The sequence below is a fragment of the Eublepharis macularius genome, chromosome 14 (genome assembly GCF_028583425.1).
Source record: "Eublepharis macularius isolate TG4126 chromosome 14, MPM_Emac_v1.0, whole genome shotgun sequence".
Classification (NCBI taxonomy): Eukaryota; Metazoa; Chordata; class Lepidosauria; order Squamata; family Eublepharidae; genus Eublepharis; species Eublepharis macularius.
Genome location: NC_072803.1, coordinates 64,462,326 through 64,479,057, shown reverse-complemented (window position 1 = coordinate 64,479,057; position 16,732 = coordinate 64,462,326). Strand labels below are relative to the sequence as shown.

At 42.3% G+C, this 16,732-nt stretch overlaps 1 protein-coding gene across 1 annotated transcript in view; it reads left to right on the top strand.

Moving 5' to 3' along the window:
* Positions 1-15,776, top strand: part of LOC129341921 (histo-blood group ABO system transferase-like) — a 31,509-nt gene extending 15,733 nt beyond the window's left edge. The window contains exons 3-7 of the mRNA XM_054997277.1: positions 5,713-5,769; positions 6,275-6,337; positions 13,731-13,766; positions 13,912-14,046; positions 15,077-15,776. Of these exons, the coding sequence (XP_054853252.1) occupies positions 5,713-5,769; positions 6,275-6,337; positions 13,731-13,766; positions 13,912-14,046; positions 15,077-15,776 (991 nt within the window). The remainder of the gene's footprint in view (positions 1-5,712; positions 5,770-6,274; positions 6,338-13,730; positions 13,767-13,911; positions 14,047-15,076) is intronic.
* The last annotated feature ends 956 nt before the right edge of the window (positions 15,777-16,732 follow it).

Genomic DNA, 16,732 nt, shown 5'->3' with positions numbered 1-16,732 from the left:
CCCATTTTCAGGATGGTACCATCAGAAGGTTTTGCTCAGATGTGCGACACTCATGCAATGGAGCATAGTACAAGAGGTGGTCCTGCAGGCATGTGGGTCCAAGGCCAGGAAGGGTGATGATCAGTACCTTGCATTGAACTCAATAACTGATTGGTAACTAATAGAGAGACTGTTGAATGGGGGTGATACGCGTGAACTTCCTAGCTCCTAATAGCAATGGAACGGTGACATTCTGTAACAGCTGGAGCTTCCAAGTTGACTTCAAGGGCAGACCCATATAGAGTGCATTATAACAGCCAAGCCATGAGGTTATAGTCACATGGATTCATGTGGCTGGATAAACTGGGTCAAGGTAGGGAGCTATCTTCTGAGCTAAATGAAGATGAAATAAATATTTTTTTGCAGCTGTTTTATTTCATTCATTCAATATTATTTATAATCCACCTTTCTCACTGAGACTCAAGGTAGATTAGACAGTGTGTGTCAGTACAGTCTATTTTAAAGACATTTTAATAAACAATGTAATAGGGTATATACCTGCAAATTTGCAAAGATTTAAAACCAACAGGAATACAATACAGAGCTGAAGAAATGCTGAAATAGTGCATAAGCAATTCTGACATATTACAAACATAGGAACTACCCAATAGGTCATACTTACGGCAATAATAGTAAAGTTTAGGTAGTAGTAAAGTCTATAGCTCCTTTCTATCCCTTTACTGATGCATCTCTTTGAGACCACTTCTTTTCAGTGCAGCCCTCCGATCTGAGTAAAAAGCCCCCAGGAATCATTCAGATTTGCATCATTTGCAGAAAGCCAGCAGAGATTGGTCCCTCACTCCTCCTCCCTTTCTTCTTCCTCCTCCCTTCTGCCTTTGCCTCACTCCCCCCTCCATTGTTGGGTGGGAAACACTGTTTCTTTGCTGTTCCTTAGCAAAGGAACACCAAAGGAACAGCCCAGCCACAATTACTGAAGTTTACTGAATTAACCTGAATTAATTTGGTAAACTTCAGTTCAGGAATACTGAATCTGATTCAGTATTCCCTTTTGAGTTTATTACTGAATTTTACCCAATCAGGTAAAATTCAGTATTTTTAAAGGAATACCAAATCTGAATCGTACATCCCTAATAGTCACCTAATCTGATCTTTAAACTCGTGCCTGTGTATATGCCTTTTATTCACTCTAGTAGCCTATAAACTATATATATATTAATTAATTTTCTCCACAAATGGAATCTTGAGATGGAATTAAATGCTACATATAGTTTCCTAGATGGTCCATTTGAATATTTGATGTTGTAATAAAAGGCAATGGTCCAAAGTCGAATGCCCCTGTCTAAATCAAATTTGCTCTGGTACTAACAAGTTATTTCCAATTCCCCATGTCTCCAGCTTCAACAGGAGGTGTCCTCCATAAAGCTTGCCTTTTACATCCAACAAACTTATTGACCTATAGTTATTAATACACTCTTTATAAACTGACATAACAATAGAAGAGGTCCATTCCTGAGGGAACCTACCAGACTTATCTATATAAGTAAGGGTGGCTAAAACAGGTGCCTACCACCCCTGGCAAGCTTTAAGCAAATTGGGGAAGGTGACATTTTCACCTGGAGCTTTACTGTTCCTAATTGCAGAAATTCCTTATATTTATCTCCTTCTAAATATTACAAAGCTGAGCTTCTTGATCAATTGGCTGAAAACTGCCCCAGCTTTGTTAACCAAAGGGCCAAGCTAGAAGTGACGAATTACACTTGAGTGGCAAATGAACAGACTCATGTGTATTCCTCCCTGTTCACTTGCGCTCCACTTGCACCCTACTCGATCATCAATTGGGGTGCAGGTGGAGCGCAAGTGAACAGGGAGGAATACACGTGAGTCTGTTCACTTGCCATTCAAGTGTAATTCGTCACTTCTAGCTTGTCCCAAAGAGTCTTTTCTATTCCTCCTACGACACTAGGGGTCATCATCATAGACATTTCACCCAATGCAAGCATTGAAGTTGCCTGACAATATTATTTGTGCCTTGGGACATTTAACCTCCAGTTTAAAGATGTAGTTTTCCAGACCAGGGCTGTTTCCACACGACTCCCCGCTGCTCGTAACAACCCGGAAGATTGCGCAAAAAACGTGGAAGATCGTGTTTTCTTGCGCGAGATTTGTACGACATCACGTGACATCGCGCAATTCTCGCGCGAGAAAACGCGATCTTCCGCATTTTTTGCACGATCTTCCAGGTTGTTATGAGCAGCGGGGAGCCGTGTGGAAACGGCCCTGGCCAGCAATGCTCATAATAAAAGGGCAAGGAATGGGGAGGGATATATAGCCAAAATTACTTGATGCTTACAAGTCAAAAGACAAGTCAGTGCTAAAGATCTTAGGGGAGAGAGCAATGCTATCTCACACTTCACTGGCATAGAAATCAGACATGCTGCTCCCCACATACACACACACTAGGACATCCTTTCATAGATAGTGGGATAGCATTCTGTGTCAGTAATGAATCCATTTAATAGTAAGCCTGATTTTAACCAAGTCTCTGGGATGAAAATTATATCATAACATATAAACTGTAAACATGTGAGGGTGTCAGATGCGCCCTGCTTATCTGCCATGTGTGCCTACTATACTCTATATTGTATTCTGGGCCTCTAAGAATGTGTAAAGAAATATCTGTGAAGCTGTCTAACTGTGTAGCTGTGAATCGCTTATCTTACAGGTGGCTACTTTCACTTTCCCGACTGGCATGAGAAAGTGTCCTTGAAGTGCTGGTCAGAGCCGTATCTCCCTGAGACATGAAATGAGCTCATCCTCCTCTTCCCCTTCCTCCTACCCCATCCATCCTTCTAGGCCCTGTGTGCCTAAATTCTAACAGTCCTTATCCCAGGGCAGGAACCTTGCCCTATAACTAACATTGCTTTCCTCCTTTACGTCACTTCTGCCAATGCTGTTGTCTGAGCGGAGACCCTTCGGAAGGAGAAGAGGGCCTTCCCATACAGGCGGAAAACACCAACAACCTGCTGTGAGGAGGCCTCATCCAACCTTCTAGGCCCTCTGCGCCTAAATTTTATCAGTCTTTATCCCAGGGCGGGAACCCTGCCCTATAACTGACATTGCTTTACCCCTTTACGTCACTTCTGCCAATGCTGTTGTCTGAGTGCACTGATACTGATGGATCTCTAATAAAGAAACTTTAACTGGACTCTTGAAGTGTCTGCAGTGAAGTAACTGGGGGTCTAACTGGCGGAGCCTGATAAAGGGCCTGGATTTTATTTAACCACCCTGTCACAGTCCATGAAATAGATTTCAAATAATGCTTAGTGTGGGTTTCCTGTTAAAAAAAAAACTCCTGGGAAATTTTTGTACCCCGATATAGTATATGGACTGGAGTAAAAGAAAACCCCTGAATATTAAAATCAGTATATTTCAAGGGTTATTTGGTACCGCAGGTGCTTTTTGTTTACAGGAAAAAACCTGTAAGTACATAGCTGTAATTTGGGGACATTGTTTACTAATTTCCAGGTGACAATGTCCTAGTAAGAAAAATTTGTTGAGCTACTGCTCTATTATACCAAAAAAAGTGCAACCTGAGTAGGCAATTCATGAGGCTGTCTTCCAGGTTTTTAGTGCTGTCGTCTCTGACACTCTTGACAGACCAGTCCCCAAGCCGAACTCCTATGGAAAGGAGTAATCTGCCCCATATAATTAAGTTTTCAATCATTTCCTTTAAAATCTTTACCTGAAGGATGATCGAGGAGACAGAAATTACAACTTCTCGCATACATTGACACCTACTCTCGCAGAGATGTAATATTGGTGTCACTAGGACTATGTGTAGATATGTCTCATGCTGCAATAGGAAACTGCCTATGGTCAGAATATATGTCTGGGAGTAATTGCTATTGAACTCAATAGGACTTACTTCTGAGTATTACACTGAAAGATTTCGATTCTGTATCTAGATAGCTGCTTTCTTTTCTATGTTTTTTTCCCAAAAGTTTTTCTTTCCCTGATTGCAAAGAGGTATCCATGTTAATCTGTTTTATAAAATAAAACAGAAGTTCAAAGGCACCTTAAAGACTAAAAAATTATTTCAGTCTGAGTTTTTGTTAATCACTGCTTGCTACATCAGATATAACTCACAAAAACTCATATTGAAATAAATGTTGATAGTCTTTAAAGTAGTACTGGACTTTTGATTATTTTTTCTTTCCATGTCCTTTCTTCAACCAGTTTCTTCAACCAATCTCTGTCTAAACAGCCCATGAATTCTTTGAACAGTTTACATTTCCAATCTATCACAAGCATAAAGTTGAGGCTTAAATTGTTAGCACTGGAAGGGCATAATAATTTGTTTGGTTGGCATGCGTATCTATGGTATGAGAAACATAAAATGGATGGTATGTTTCAGTATCATTTTGTCTTTATGATTTGGCAAAAATATAAGAAGTTTATGGGGGGGGGGGAAGGCCCATGTGGATTGTACCAGCAGAAGTGGTGAACCCAAATATGTATTATAAGGGAGAAGATTGGTTAACCTACAAAGAGTTATTATGGGCTGACAGAGATACCTTTAAAATAAAAAGTAAAGAGGAGTTACCATTTGAGTATGGTTGGTTGCAATATAGACAAATTAAAGATGTATTTGAATCTGACAAAAGAAAAGCAGGTTTCAGAACAAAAAAGACAGAATTAGAAGAAATTTTGTTTGGAGAAGGAGAAAAAATGATTTCTAAAATGTATAAAATTTTACTGAAATGGTACGCACAAGATGAGGTAGTTAAAATACAAATGGTGAAATGGGCAATAAACTTTAACAAAGATGTTACAATGCAGAATTGAGAATTTTTATGGAGGAACACACTGAAGACATCTACATGTAACAATTTGAAAGAGAATGGATATAAGATGATTTACAGATGATATTTAACGCCGAAAAAATTAGCAAATGCAAACAGTGACATGTCAAATAAATGTTGGAAGTGTAAAAAACACAAGGGCTCTTTTTACCACATGTGGTGGACTTGTGATAAGGCCAAAATTTTTTGGTCTAAGTTTTATGTGGAAATGCTGTCAATTATGAAATGTAATTTGTTGAAGAGCCCAGAAATGTTGTTGCTAGGACTAAATATGGGAGACAGGACACTGTTATTTTATATGACTGTAGCAGCAAGAATATTGTTGTACATGGCGGAGATGGACAAAATGACAAGGAAGTTGAGGGAGCAAAGTCCAAATGAATTTCTAACTGATTGGAGGAAATTTAAGGACTATCTGGAAAAAAAGTTGGATGGGAGAGGACAATTTTGGACTTTAGAGAACTACTAAGAGGTGTGGAGAATGTATATGAACTTTACCTTTGATAATAGGGACTATAGTGTGAATAGAGGTAATGATAAGAAATAAAGGCTTCCAGCAGCACTACAAAGTAGTGCTGTTGGAAGTCAAAAAGGGAAAAGGGGGAGGGGGAAGGGATGGGGGGCATAGATATCAATTTGAAGGTTAAATGAAATTGTATATTTTAAAGGAATGTATGTTAACCCATTCAATAAAAATGACTTTAATAAAAAAAACAAGCATAAAGTTGAGGCTAACTGACTAGATCTGCTGGATTATTGCTCATTTTATGATGGCCAGAGTGGAGATACTGGTAAACTTGACAATTCTGTATGTTAAAAGGTGTATTTTTATTTATTATTTTTATTTCAGGCAGGCATCCAAAGGAAGTTGGCTGAGCAGGAACTCAATATTATGTGAAACACAGAGGTAAAGTGTGCCTGAATGTGAGGACCACCAGGCAAGAATGTGATTCAGGGTTTAAACAGCCTTAAAGTGAAATAAACTAATAATAGTTTTTAATTAACTTTAATTCAGTTTAAATGAATTGCATTGTCTTATCATACCTTGTAAGCTATAGTAATGAAGCAAAACATAGTTTTATATTCTGAATACTGATTACAATGACATATTTGTGTCAACCGGATTCCATAATTTCTTCTTTCATACAAACAACATCTGGTTTACCAGAAACAGGAATACCCAGATGTTGTTTTGGGTTACGCTTTTCACTTCTGAGCTTGGGGACTGGACTCATAAGTGCAAGTTAACAGACATATTTCATATGTAGAAGGCAGCATGTTCAGTCAGCAGCGTCTCCACTTTAAAGGACCTTGGGCTGCGGAACTGGAAAAGACTGAAATGTTAAGCAAAACATACTTCTGAAAAATGGTAACTGTGGCATTAATTTATTTGCATCATCTGGATTCTCCAGTTTCTCCTTCCACAGAAACGAGGCTGATCTCTCAGATGGTTTGCCAGAAATAGAGTTGCCAAGGTACTATTTTCTGTTGCCTTTGTCCCCATTTGAATATGCCAGGGCTACAATGTAGTTAATAATTGGAGTATAATCTATTGTTTACAATACAAAGTGCAAAAGTGCTGAAAATACATACAAGAATTATAAACCAATTTGTACAGAAGAATTCATAAGTGCATAGATACAGATACCAGTAGCAAATATAATTGTGCAAAATATCACTGTCCGGAACAAATCTTATCCATTAAAGTGCAAATGCCAAAAAAGTCAAAGGAGAATCGGTAGGTGGGAGCTTGCGCCAAAGGAATATTAACAGTCCATATAGTCAAAGTACATATACAGAAGAAAACGCCGACGGGGACTTGCAGGCAAATAACATTAACCCGTTTCGTGAGGATCACCCCTCACTTCTTCCTGGGCGTGTAGCAGTTCGGACTGTACATACTGTGAAGGAAAATTAACAATAAACGAACATATATTCAATTTTAATAAATATTTAAAACAGCAAACCACACACTCACAGTATGAAAGTAGCGCCACGAGTTCTCCCACTGTTCCTCCGACACGCAATTCACGGACGTGTGCCCATAAAGGTAACCGTTACTACTAATATAGCCACCGAAGGAGGAGTCAAACATAGTAAAGAGAAGGCTTTGCAAGAGCTGGAAAAACTTACAGGATTTAGACCTTCATAAGAAACAGGAAAAATTAATATCGAAATTCAAACCTTGTGGGGACAGGGAGTTTGTCTGAAAGATCCATTTGGATTCTAAACGAGATAGTAATTTAGCCCGATCAGCGGCAAAAGGACATTCTAGTATATCTACCACTGAAACTTTAACATCTTGAGGATGGTGCTTAAATTCATGAAAGTGACTCACAAGGGGTGCCTCCCAAACCTGATTCCTTATTCTCGATAGATGCTCTTGTATCCTAATCCTAAGTGGGCGAGTTGTACTCCCCACATAAAGTAAGGGGCATTCGCACTGGATGACATAGATCACATTTTCAGACTTACAGTTTGAAAAGAACTGTCTATTAGAACGATAGTCGGGGAGTATTTGTTCTGCCCTAACCATAAGGCTGCAAACGTTACATGAGCCACAGGCAAAGTGGCCTTTAGGCAGGTTATTGGGAGCCTGGTGGCTGGAGAATTCCGATTTCATTATCATATCTCCAATAGATCGCGTGCGTCTGAATCCGACTGACAGCCCTGATTCACATCCAGGAATGTCCCTAATAAGATGCCAATGCTGTCTAATAATAGATGTTATTTTTGTGGCCAATGGGGTATATTCCAGTCCCCATTTGATCTTATTGTCTCCCTTCCTGTGTCTAGGTGTTAAAAGGACAGCCCGATCCGTGGCGTCTGAACTCAACCTAGCCCTTTCAATCACCCGCTGGGGGTAACCTCTTGTTGCAAAACTTACTTCCAGTTCCCGACCACTGGAATTATAGGAATGGGAACTGGTGGAATTCCGTTTTAGGCGTAGAAACTGCCCCAGGGGGATGTTGTCTTTAAGTTTTCTAGGGTGAAAGGACTGGTAGTGCAAATAAGAGCATCTGTCCGTCGATTTCTTAAAGGGGCGAACTGATAATCTGTTAGATTCACGGTAAATAGTGACGTCAAGATAGTCCAGGTTGCTTGAGCTCCCGTTCCAGGTAAACTCAATATCTTGGTGTAAGGAATTAAACCATTGTCCGACTTCATCAGCAATTTCACATTGTCTTAGAAGGACAATGACGTCATCTATGTATCGCCGGTATAGAATGAACTGGTCTTTAAAGGGATTTTTTTCGTTGTTAAACACCCATTCCTTTTCTAAAGAGGACATGAAAATATTCGCAATGCTGGGGGCCGCAGCACATCCCATGGCCACTCCCTTCAGCTGAAAAAAATAATTATCATTAAACTTAAAGTAATTCTTTTCTAGGATAATATCTAGAATGTTGAGTAGGAATGGGGTGGAGGGCTGTTGTATTTCTCGTTGTAAAAGGGCATCCTGTACCACTGATCTTGCCTCATCGTGTGGGATGGAGGTATATAATGACTTAACATCCAGTGACATCAAATATACTGTTGGTGGAATTTCTAAGGATTCGATGAGGGAGATTAATGTCATAGTGTCCTTTAAGTAAGCAGGAGTGCTCGCAACTAAAGGTTGTAAAAAATAGTCTAGATATCTCGAGAGGGGTTCCAGAATGGAATTGGAGCCAGAGACGATTGGGCGACCCAAGGGAGGGCGTTCTCTTTTATGGATTTTAGGAAGTGTATAAAACACTGGTATTCTCGGAGAAGGATTTATTAAAGCATCTCTAGTTTTCTTGTCTATTTCGTTATCTGCTAGACCTTCATCCAATACTATTTTAATGACTCGTTGAATCTGTGCTGTAGGGTTATAATGCACTCTCCTATATTCCATCTCGTTTCCCAACTGTCTCTCACATTCCTGTACATAGTCTGCAGTATCCTGGACAACTATACCGCCTCCTTTATCTGCCCTTTTAATCACGATGTCCCGGTCGTTTTGGAGCCCTTGCAAAGCCTCCCATTCCATCTTGGAAAGGTTATATCTTTTATAACAACGTGTGGATTCCAATTTGGTTACATCCCGCAAGACCACCCTTTCAAAACTTTCGATCATAGGATCCGTTACTGTCGGACAAAAGGAAGATTTATAAATGATTCCAGAGGTGGGGGAAGGATCGCCTGGCCCAAAAAGATGCCTTAACTTAATCAAGCGTATCAGGAAGAAGTGAGGGGTGATGTACTTTGACTATATGGACTGTTAATATTCCTTTGGCGCAAGCTCCCACCTACCGATTCTCCTTTGACTTTTTTGGCATTTGCACTTTAATGGATAAGATTTGTTCCGGACAGTGATATTTTGCACAATTATATTTGCTACTGGTATCTGTATCTATGCACTTATGAATTCTTCTGTACAAATTGGTTTATAATTCTTGTATGTATTTTCAGCACTTTTGCACTTTGTATTGTAAACAATAGATTATACTCCAATTATTAACTACATTGTAGCCCTGGCTTGTTGTTTTTGCTAATTTGTACTAGGGTTGCCCTTGGTATTTCCCATTTGAATATGAGCAATAGCTGTCACTGTGATGTAGTGCCCATGCTTTGCACTAGGCTCAGCCCCTGGCATCTTGGGGTTTGAAACTAGGAAAGACTCCTTACTGAAGCATTAGAGAGCAGCTGCTGGAGGGACTTGGGGGAGATGGATCACTGGTGCAACTCAGAGCTGAACTACACGAGACGAATTACATGAGGTTCTACAAGTGTCTAGAAATGTGTGCGCCCATGTTGACTTTTCTGCAAGCTGAGCATGTGCCCTGTAACTACGGTCCATGCAACTTCGGACTAAGTATGTAGCCGCACCTGCAAGTGTCCATGGTCATCAATGTCAGACTGTGGCTTGCTAAAAGTTGCAACTCAGCCCACCTCTTGCAATAAGACAAAAGTCCCTTGATTTCAAAAGGCTTTACTGAAGGTAGTCAACAAATAGGGTACACATTCCAAGATACATTGATCTTAGCTGAACTGTAGAATTGTTATGAATGCCAGGCAAAGGATTAGGTACAGAATATGCAGTTCCCCTCAGGCCCCATCCTCCCCCTTAGTTCTCAAAACAAACGGCCTGTAGGTGAGAAAAGGAAAGTTTCTCAAGGGCAGCAGGAGGGCGGAGGTATGCAGACGATAACAATTCCTCTCCCTCTGCTAGGCTCCCAGCAGCGGTCTTCCCACCTGCAAGAAGCACACTTGACACACTGACCACGTTAAAATGGAGTCTCTTTGGCTTAAACACAATCAGAACCTGATAATCATCACCAAGTCGCCATTGCAGAGAGTCAATTTTAGGTGGCTTCCACTTCCCTCTCTCCTCTTTTTGCCCTTAGATCCATCTTACCCCCAAACGGTTTTGCTTTTAATCTGGCTTGTTTTCAAGTTGATGGCTCCGCCTCCCTATTCCTCCTTCCTGCACCCTCCTTCCCCCTTAATTTCCTCCTCCTCCTCTCCATGCAGTGTCTTCAGTCAGGATATGGAGGATGATAATAATAATAATAACAACAACAACAACAACAACATTCGATTTATATACCACCCTTCAGGACAACTTAATGCCCACTCAGAGCGGTTTACAAAGTATGTCATTATTACTCCCACAACAAAACACCCTGTGAGGTGGGTGGGGCTGAGAGAGCTCTAGAAGAATTGTGACTGACCCAAGGTCCCCCAGCTGGCTTCAAATGGAGGAGCGGGGAATCAAACCTGGTTCTCCAGATTAGAGTCCCGTACTCTTAACCACTACACCAAACTGGAGATGGAAGAAAGATTGTGGCAACACAATTAAGCATCTGAGCAAGAGTTTAGAAACATGCCTGATACAATGAACCTGAAAAGGATGGGGTGCGTGGGGAGGTACTCATTCTCCAGTTCAGCGCCGCAATATAGAGCAAATTCTTTAAAATTTGTCTATTGTTTCCAATAAGAAACGGGATTAGGAGCTTCCCGGGGGCCTGAGAGGGCCTTTTAGGATTGGATTTTACCAAACTTGCCAGTGACCTACCCCCTCAAGATTCATGAAGATTGGACCTCTAGGGGGAGGCCTGCTCACAGGATGCTGGGTTTTTGCGGGGGGGGGGCCTTCATTTTGGTTCTGTTGGGCTGTCTGGTGTAGAGATTGTAATTGGGAGTGTGCCTGTGGCCATGGAAGCCATGATCCATGTGTTTCTGCCATGGGAGTCATTTTCCGCCCCCACAATAGGAACTAATGGGATGGCTAGGGGCATCTTCTTTGGGGAGGGTGGCATAAAATGGCTTCCCCAAGGTCCAATCTCCCTGAAACTTGGCGGGTCTTTAGAAGACAGGAGTAGGTCCCCTGCAGATTTGGTGGGTTTTGCTTGCAAAATGCCACCCTAGCCCCCTTGATAGCTCCTGTAGATATCTCCCCTAGTTTTTTCCATAGGGAAAAATGGAAAAGGAGGTGGTTGGGGGCACCTTGGGGGGGCATAAAATGGCCCTCCAGTGTCCAATCTTCATGAAACATGGGGGCTCTTTAGAAGACAGTGAGGCGTATGTGTCGTGAAAATGTTATAGTTTTGGGGGGGGGTTGCAAAATGCCATGCTCATCCCCCTGAATCGCCCCCATAGTTTCCCCCATAGGGAACAATGGAGATTGGAAGTGGCTGGGGGTGAACAGGCAGGAAGCAGTGATTCTTGCTGACAGCAAGAAACATTGCTGCCGTAGCTCCCAAGGTTTACCAAATTTTACTGCTCTGTACAGTGTAGTGCAGTTCCCCACCCTCACCCCCCCCATGCCTGCCAACCATTTGACAGCCTTGAAGGGTTAGGAGGGAAGCCCTCTGATCCATCGATGGACCAGTCTTACACACAGAGGGGGGAAATGAGGAGTCTTTCCTGGGAACAAGGAGGTGGTTGGAAAGTGGGGATTCCCCACCCACCCCTTTGCATAAATGCCCCCTTCCTGATGGGCCAAACTGGAAGATCTCAGCAGAGGTGTGTGGAACCCCCTTTCCCCTCACCATTCACCACCAGGAACACGGGATCAAGTGCCATGTGCCTGTGGTGTGCGAGTGCATAGAAAAGTAATGGGGAAACATGTGTAAGTGTGATCACGTGCTGTAGATATGTAATTCATCTCATGTAGTTTAACTCTCAGTAGAAAGCAGGATATGCACAGATTGTGGGACCGTGACTTGGAGACACACACCTGCTTGGCATGCAGAAAGTCTTCGGTGCAAGGGCTGACATCTCTAGTTTAGAGTCTTGAGTAGCAGGACTTTCTCTACTTGAGACCCTGGAGGACGGCTGCCAGTAAGAGGAGACAGCACTGAACTGCATAGACCAAGGTTCTGATTCAGGGGAACAACAATTATATTTTTTACCTAGCTTCTTGGTAAAGAATACCGCCATAGTGTCTCAAAACATAAATTCACAAACTGTAATTTAAAAAAATTAAAAGTTATAGGATCTCAAATCAGTGGGGGGGGGAGACAAAAAAAATGTAGTGCTAGAATTGAATGAAGCCTTTGGAACCTTGATAGGGCAGATGGAAAGCAGGGGCTGGAGCAAAAAACCATTTGACAGCCATTTTTCTTCCAACTGAGTTAGCCACCAGTGAGGCAGCTCAGGAGGCAATGTTTGCCTCAGAGTCTGTCCAGGACAGGAACATGCTAAATTCTTTTGTTTTTTCGTTCTTTCTTTCTAGGCTTCCTTTCCACTCAGCACTCAGTGTGTTTCACTCAGTGAACAATAAAACCATTAAAACAAAATAAAACATATAGCTATATACAATTGAAATAAACATAGATGGAGGAACAGGAAAAAGGAACAATGAGAATCAGGGGGGAATTCCAGACATAACAAAAAAGTCTTCCCTTCTGGTAGAAAACAGTGATCAAGCCACAGATAGTGGGGGCATCTGAAAGAGGGTCCCTGAAGATGGCTGCCATGGTCAGGCCGGTTCCTATGGGAGTAGGCTGTCCTTCCGGTTAAGGGAAGGCAAAGGGACAGGTTGTGGTTTCATTTCAAAGCACTCTAGTAACTTTAGTGTGGGATTCAGTGGCTTGGAGTTCTGTCATTATCTCTCAAAACACAGTTTAACGGCACTTCAGGTCCTTAATAGGTACTTACTCCAGTCCTGTAACCACATCTCAGATATTATTTTTAGGTACTTATTTGCCATAGTTCTGATAAACATAATTCCTAACTCATATCTCTTTTTATAAATAATACAGTCTGGCTTTCCATTTTAACTGTGCAGAAACGTTTGCAGGCTTCTAATATGTAAGAGAAGACTATTGTAGCATTTACTGTTCAATATCTTGGAGTTCCAGCATCTTGGAGTTCCGGCCATTCACAATATTCTACAAACCTAGGAACTTTTTGGGCTAAAGAGCAACTTTCTAGAATCAGGGGCATGCCATAAAAAATGGATTGCTAATGCAGGCAGTATTGCACCTGCAGAGTTTAGAACTTGTCTTTCTGACAGGCTGATAGTGGATCATGAGGTAAAACCCTTGTAGCAGAAGAAAATTCACAGGGAACCAAAGGGAATGCTACAAGAAAGCTTCTTAAAAATTGGCATTAAAAAGGAGGGGTGAGCTCCCCACTCAAGTCAGTCGGTTTGAGGGTGGGAAACAGCATTCACAGGTCAATGGATGACTACAGTCTCTGTTTCTTTGGGGGAGGGTTTAATTCAGAGTCATCTGTTTTTGTTCCGTGTGTGTTGAAACAGAGACAAGCAAGCTGAATGCAGCCTGTAATGCTTAGAAGAATCTTGTAGAAAGACCTACAAAAGCTCTTCACTCTGTGGAGAATGACTCCTCCTAAGACCCCCAACTTCACTCTCTCTCTCCCCTTCTCTTTCAGAATGGTTTACACAAAACCACACATCTTTAAGCCACCGTAAGTAAGACTCAAAATCCTTCACCATTTGCATGGACGGCTGTTCTGGGCACCTGATGAATTTTGCCCCATTCCTAACATGGAACAAGTAATCTGTTTGTGCACCTTTCTAATGTGATTCTGAAGAAGTCTTCTTTCCCCACAGGAGAACCGATGTCCTTACAATGACTCCCTGGCTTGCCCCAATCATTTGGGACGGGACCTTCAACTTGGAAATCCTGAATGAGCAGTTCAGACAAAGGAACACAACCATCGGACTGACGGTGTTTGCTATCAAAAAGTGAGCATGGCTTGACTGGAGTGCAAAGCAGGCAGCAGTTTGGGTGTCTTGCTGTCCAGATACCTTTCGTGTGTTTGAGGTTTAATTGGTCTCTCCTCTGCTAACCTATCTTGTTGTTGGGGAACTACTTTAAGGGTGATTGGAAGGATGGCAGGGCAAAGCAGTGACTCATGCAGAGACACAGTAGACAGCCTCCTCTGTCTCTGGTGCTTTCTTATTATCCTGCCTTTCTCCTGTGAAACACAAGCTGGCATACATGGGATTCCAAGGAGGTCTTCTACCCAGGCACTGACCCGCATTACCTCACTGTCTCCATTTTGGTCACGAAGCCTCCATTTTGGTGCTGAGAGCTGCCCCTGCCTCCTTGACATGCATTGATGTGGCCTGAAGTTCTGCAAGCAGTTCCTGGCACCAACAGCACTTTAGAACCTGTCCCCGGATGCCTTCAGCCAACACTGTGGAGAGACCCTAAAAGGGCGTGGTTGCTGGTTTTACGGATTTTATAGTACAGTTCTAAGCAGTACTACATCCTTGTAAGCCCATTGACATCAATGGACAGAAGGGTGTAAATCTTTTTAGGACTGCACTGTAAAAGTGCAGCCATTCGAGCGGTGGCAGCAGTAAAATAGAAGGACTACATTATTATCCCCCATTGCCTTCATCAATTATAGCTGACACCTTGTTATGGTCTTTTAAATTTTACTTTGTTCATTGCGTCTCAATTTTCTCTTTATTGCCTTGTACCTGTGAAAGGTGGGATAGGAAAATTATAAGTAAATGAATTCCAAATGGTTGAATTCAAGCATTCTTTCAACTTTACAATAAGGAATAACACACAATGAACCCCTTCCCCACAATCAATATAAGTATTTTATAAGTTATGAAGCTTACTGTGATAATGTTTCTCCTCTCAACAAATATGTATGAATTGCATTTCATACATGACTCAAAATTCTGTCTTGAGACTGGGCAGTTTCCTGTTGTGTTCATATTCCATTAACTAATGGGAAACTTCTTTTGTTTCTTCTAGGTATGTCGTCTTCCTTCAGAGGTTTCTAGAAACCGCAGAGACTTATTTCATGGTTGGGCATAGAGTGAAGTATTATATCTTCACCGATAGGCCTGAAGCTATTCCTAACATAACTGTCAAAGAAGGAAGGGAGATAGTCCCTCTTAGAGTCCAAAATTACCCCAGGTGGCAGGAAATCTCCATGCGCCGGATGGAGATGATCAGTTATTACTCTCAACAGCGCTTCATCTATGAAGTTGACTTTCTGGTGTGTGTCGATGTAGACATGCGGTTTAGTGACTCTGTGGGAGTAGAGATTTTGAGCGAGGTCTTTGCCACGATTCACCCAGGTTTCTATGCTGCTGAGCGCCAAGCATTCACCTATGAACGACGTCCCATCTCAGAAGCTTACATTCCCCGAGATGAGGGAGATTTTTATTACTGTGGAGGTTTCTTTGGAGGAACAGTGGCGGAAGTTTACAAGCTCACGAAGAAGTGCCACGAAGCCATCATGGCTGACAAAAACAAAAATGTGGAGGCCGTCTGGCAGGAAGAGAGCCACTTAAACAAGTATTTTGTGTACCATAAACCAACAAAACTACTTTCCCCAGAATATCTGTGGTTTACTGGTAACCCACATTTCCTCAAGAAAAAGCGGTTCATTGAGATTCCAAAGAACCGTGCTGTAATTAGAAATAAAAGAAATTTGCCCCTGAAATGATAGCCAGACTTTTTCTGCAGAATGAAATAAATACTTTGAAATAAAATATTACTATTCATAACAAAAGAGGCTTGACGTTACAAGGTCTTTATCAACCCTGTTTCTTTAGTTTAGTAAGAACTGGCACCTGCATTTTCAGACATCTTTCAAGGCAGATCATGTCAGTCTAGGGACGAAGGCTTCTACTGCCTGGTTTTCAGACATTTTTGGTCCTGTACTTGAGCCATGGGGGATTAGGTTCGGGACTCCGGCTCCTGGCCCTTGAGGGGGCACCGTTAGTGCCAGTTCCGAGGGTTAAGAGCCTAGAGGTAATCTTGGATGCCTCCCTGAAAATGGAGGCACAGGTCACAGCGGTTGTCAGGCCCTCTTTTTTTCATCTGTGGCAGACCAGACAACTTGTCCCTTACCTGTCAATCCGTGACTTAACTACAGTGATCCAAGCAGCGGTCATCTCTAGGCTAGATTACTGTAACTCGCTCTACATGGGGCTGCCCTTGAGCCTGACTCGGAGATTACAGCTGGTACAAAATGCAGCAGCGTGTGTTATTACGAGAGTGCCAAATAAGGCGCATAAAACACCGATCTTACGCGAGCTGCATTGGTTGCCAGTGGAGTACTGGATCAGATTCAAGGTTCTGGTATGGTCCTATAAGGCCCTTTGCGGACTGGGACCAGCATATCTGTGGGATTGTCTGTCCCCATATATTCCCCAGAGGGCACTCCGATCAGGGGACAAACAGCTGTTGGTGGTCCGTGGACCCAAGGAGGCCCGCCTAGCCTCGACTAGAGCCAGGGCCTTTTCAGTCCTGGCTCCCACCTGGTGGAATGCTCTGTCTGCTGAAATTAGGGCTCGGCAGGACCTACTATCTTTTCACTGGGCCTGCAAGACAGAGTTGTTCTGCCAGGCAAATGGCTGAGGCTGGGCCTCCGCCAGCCTGGAAAAAAGGGGTGTATAA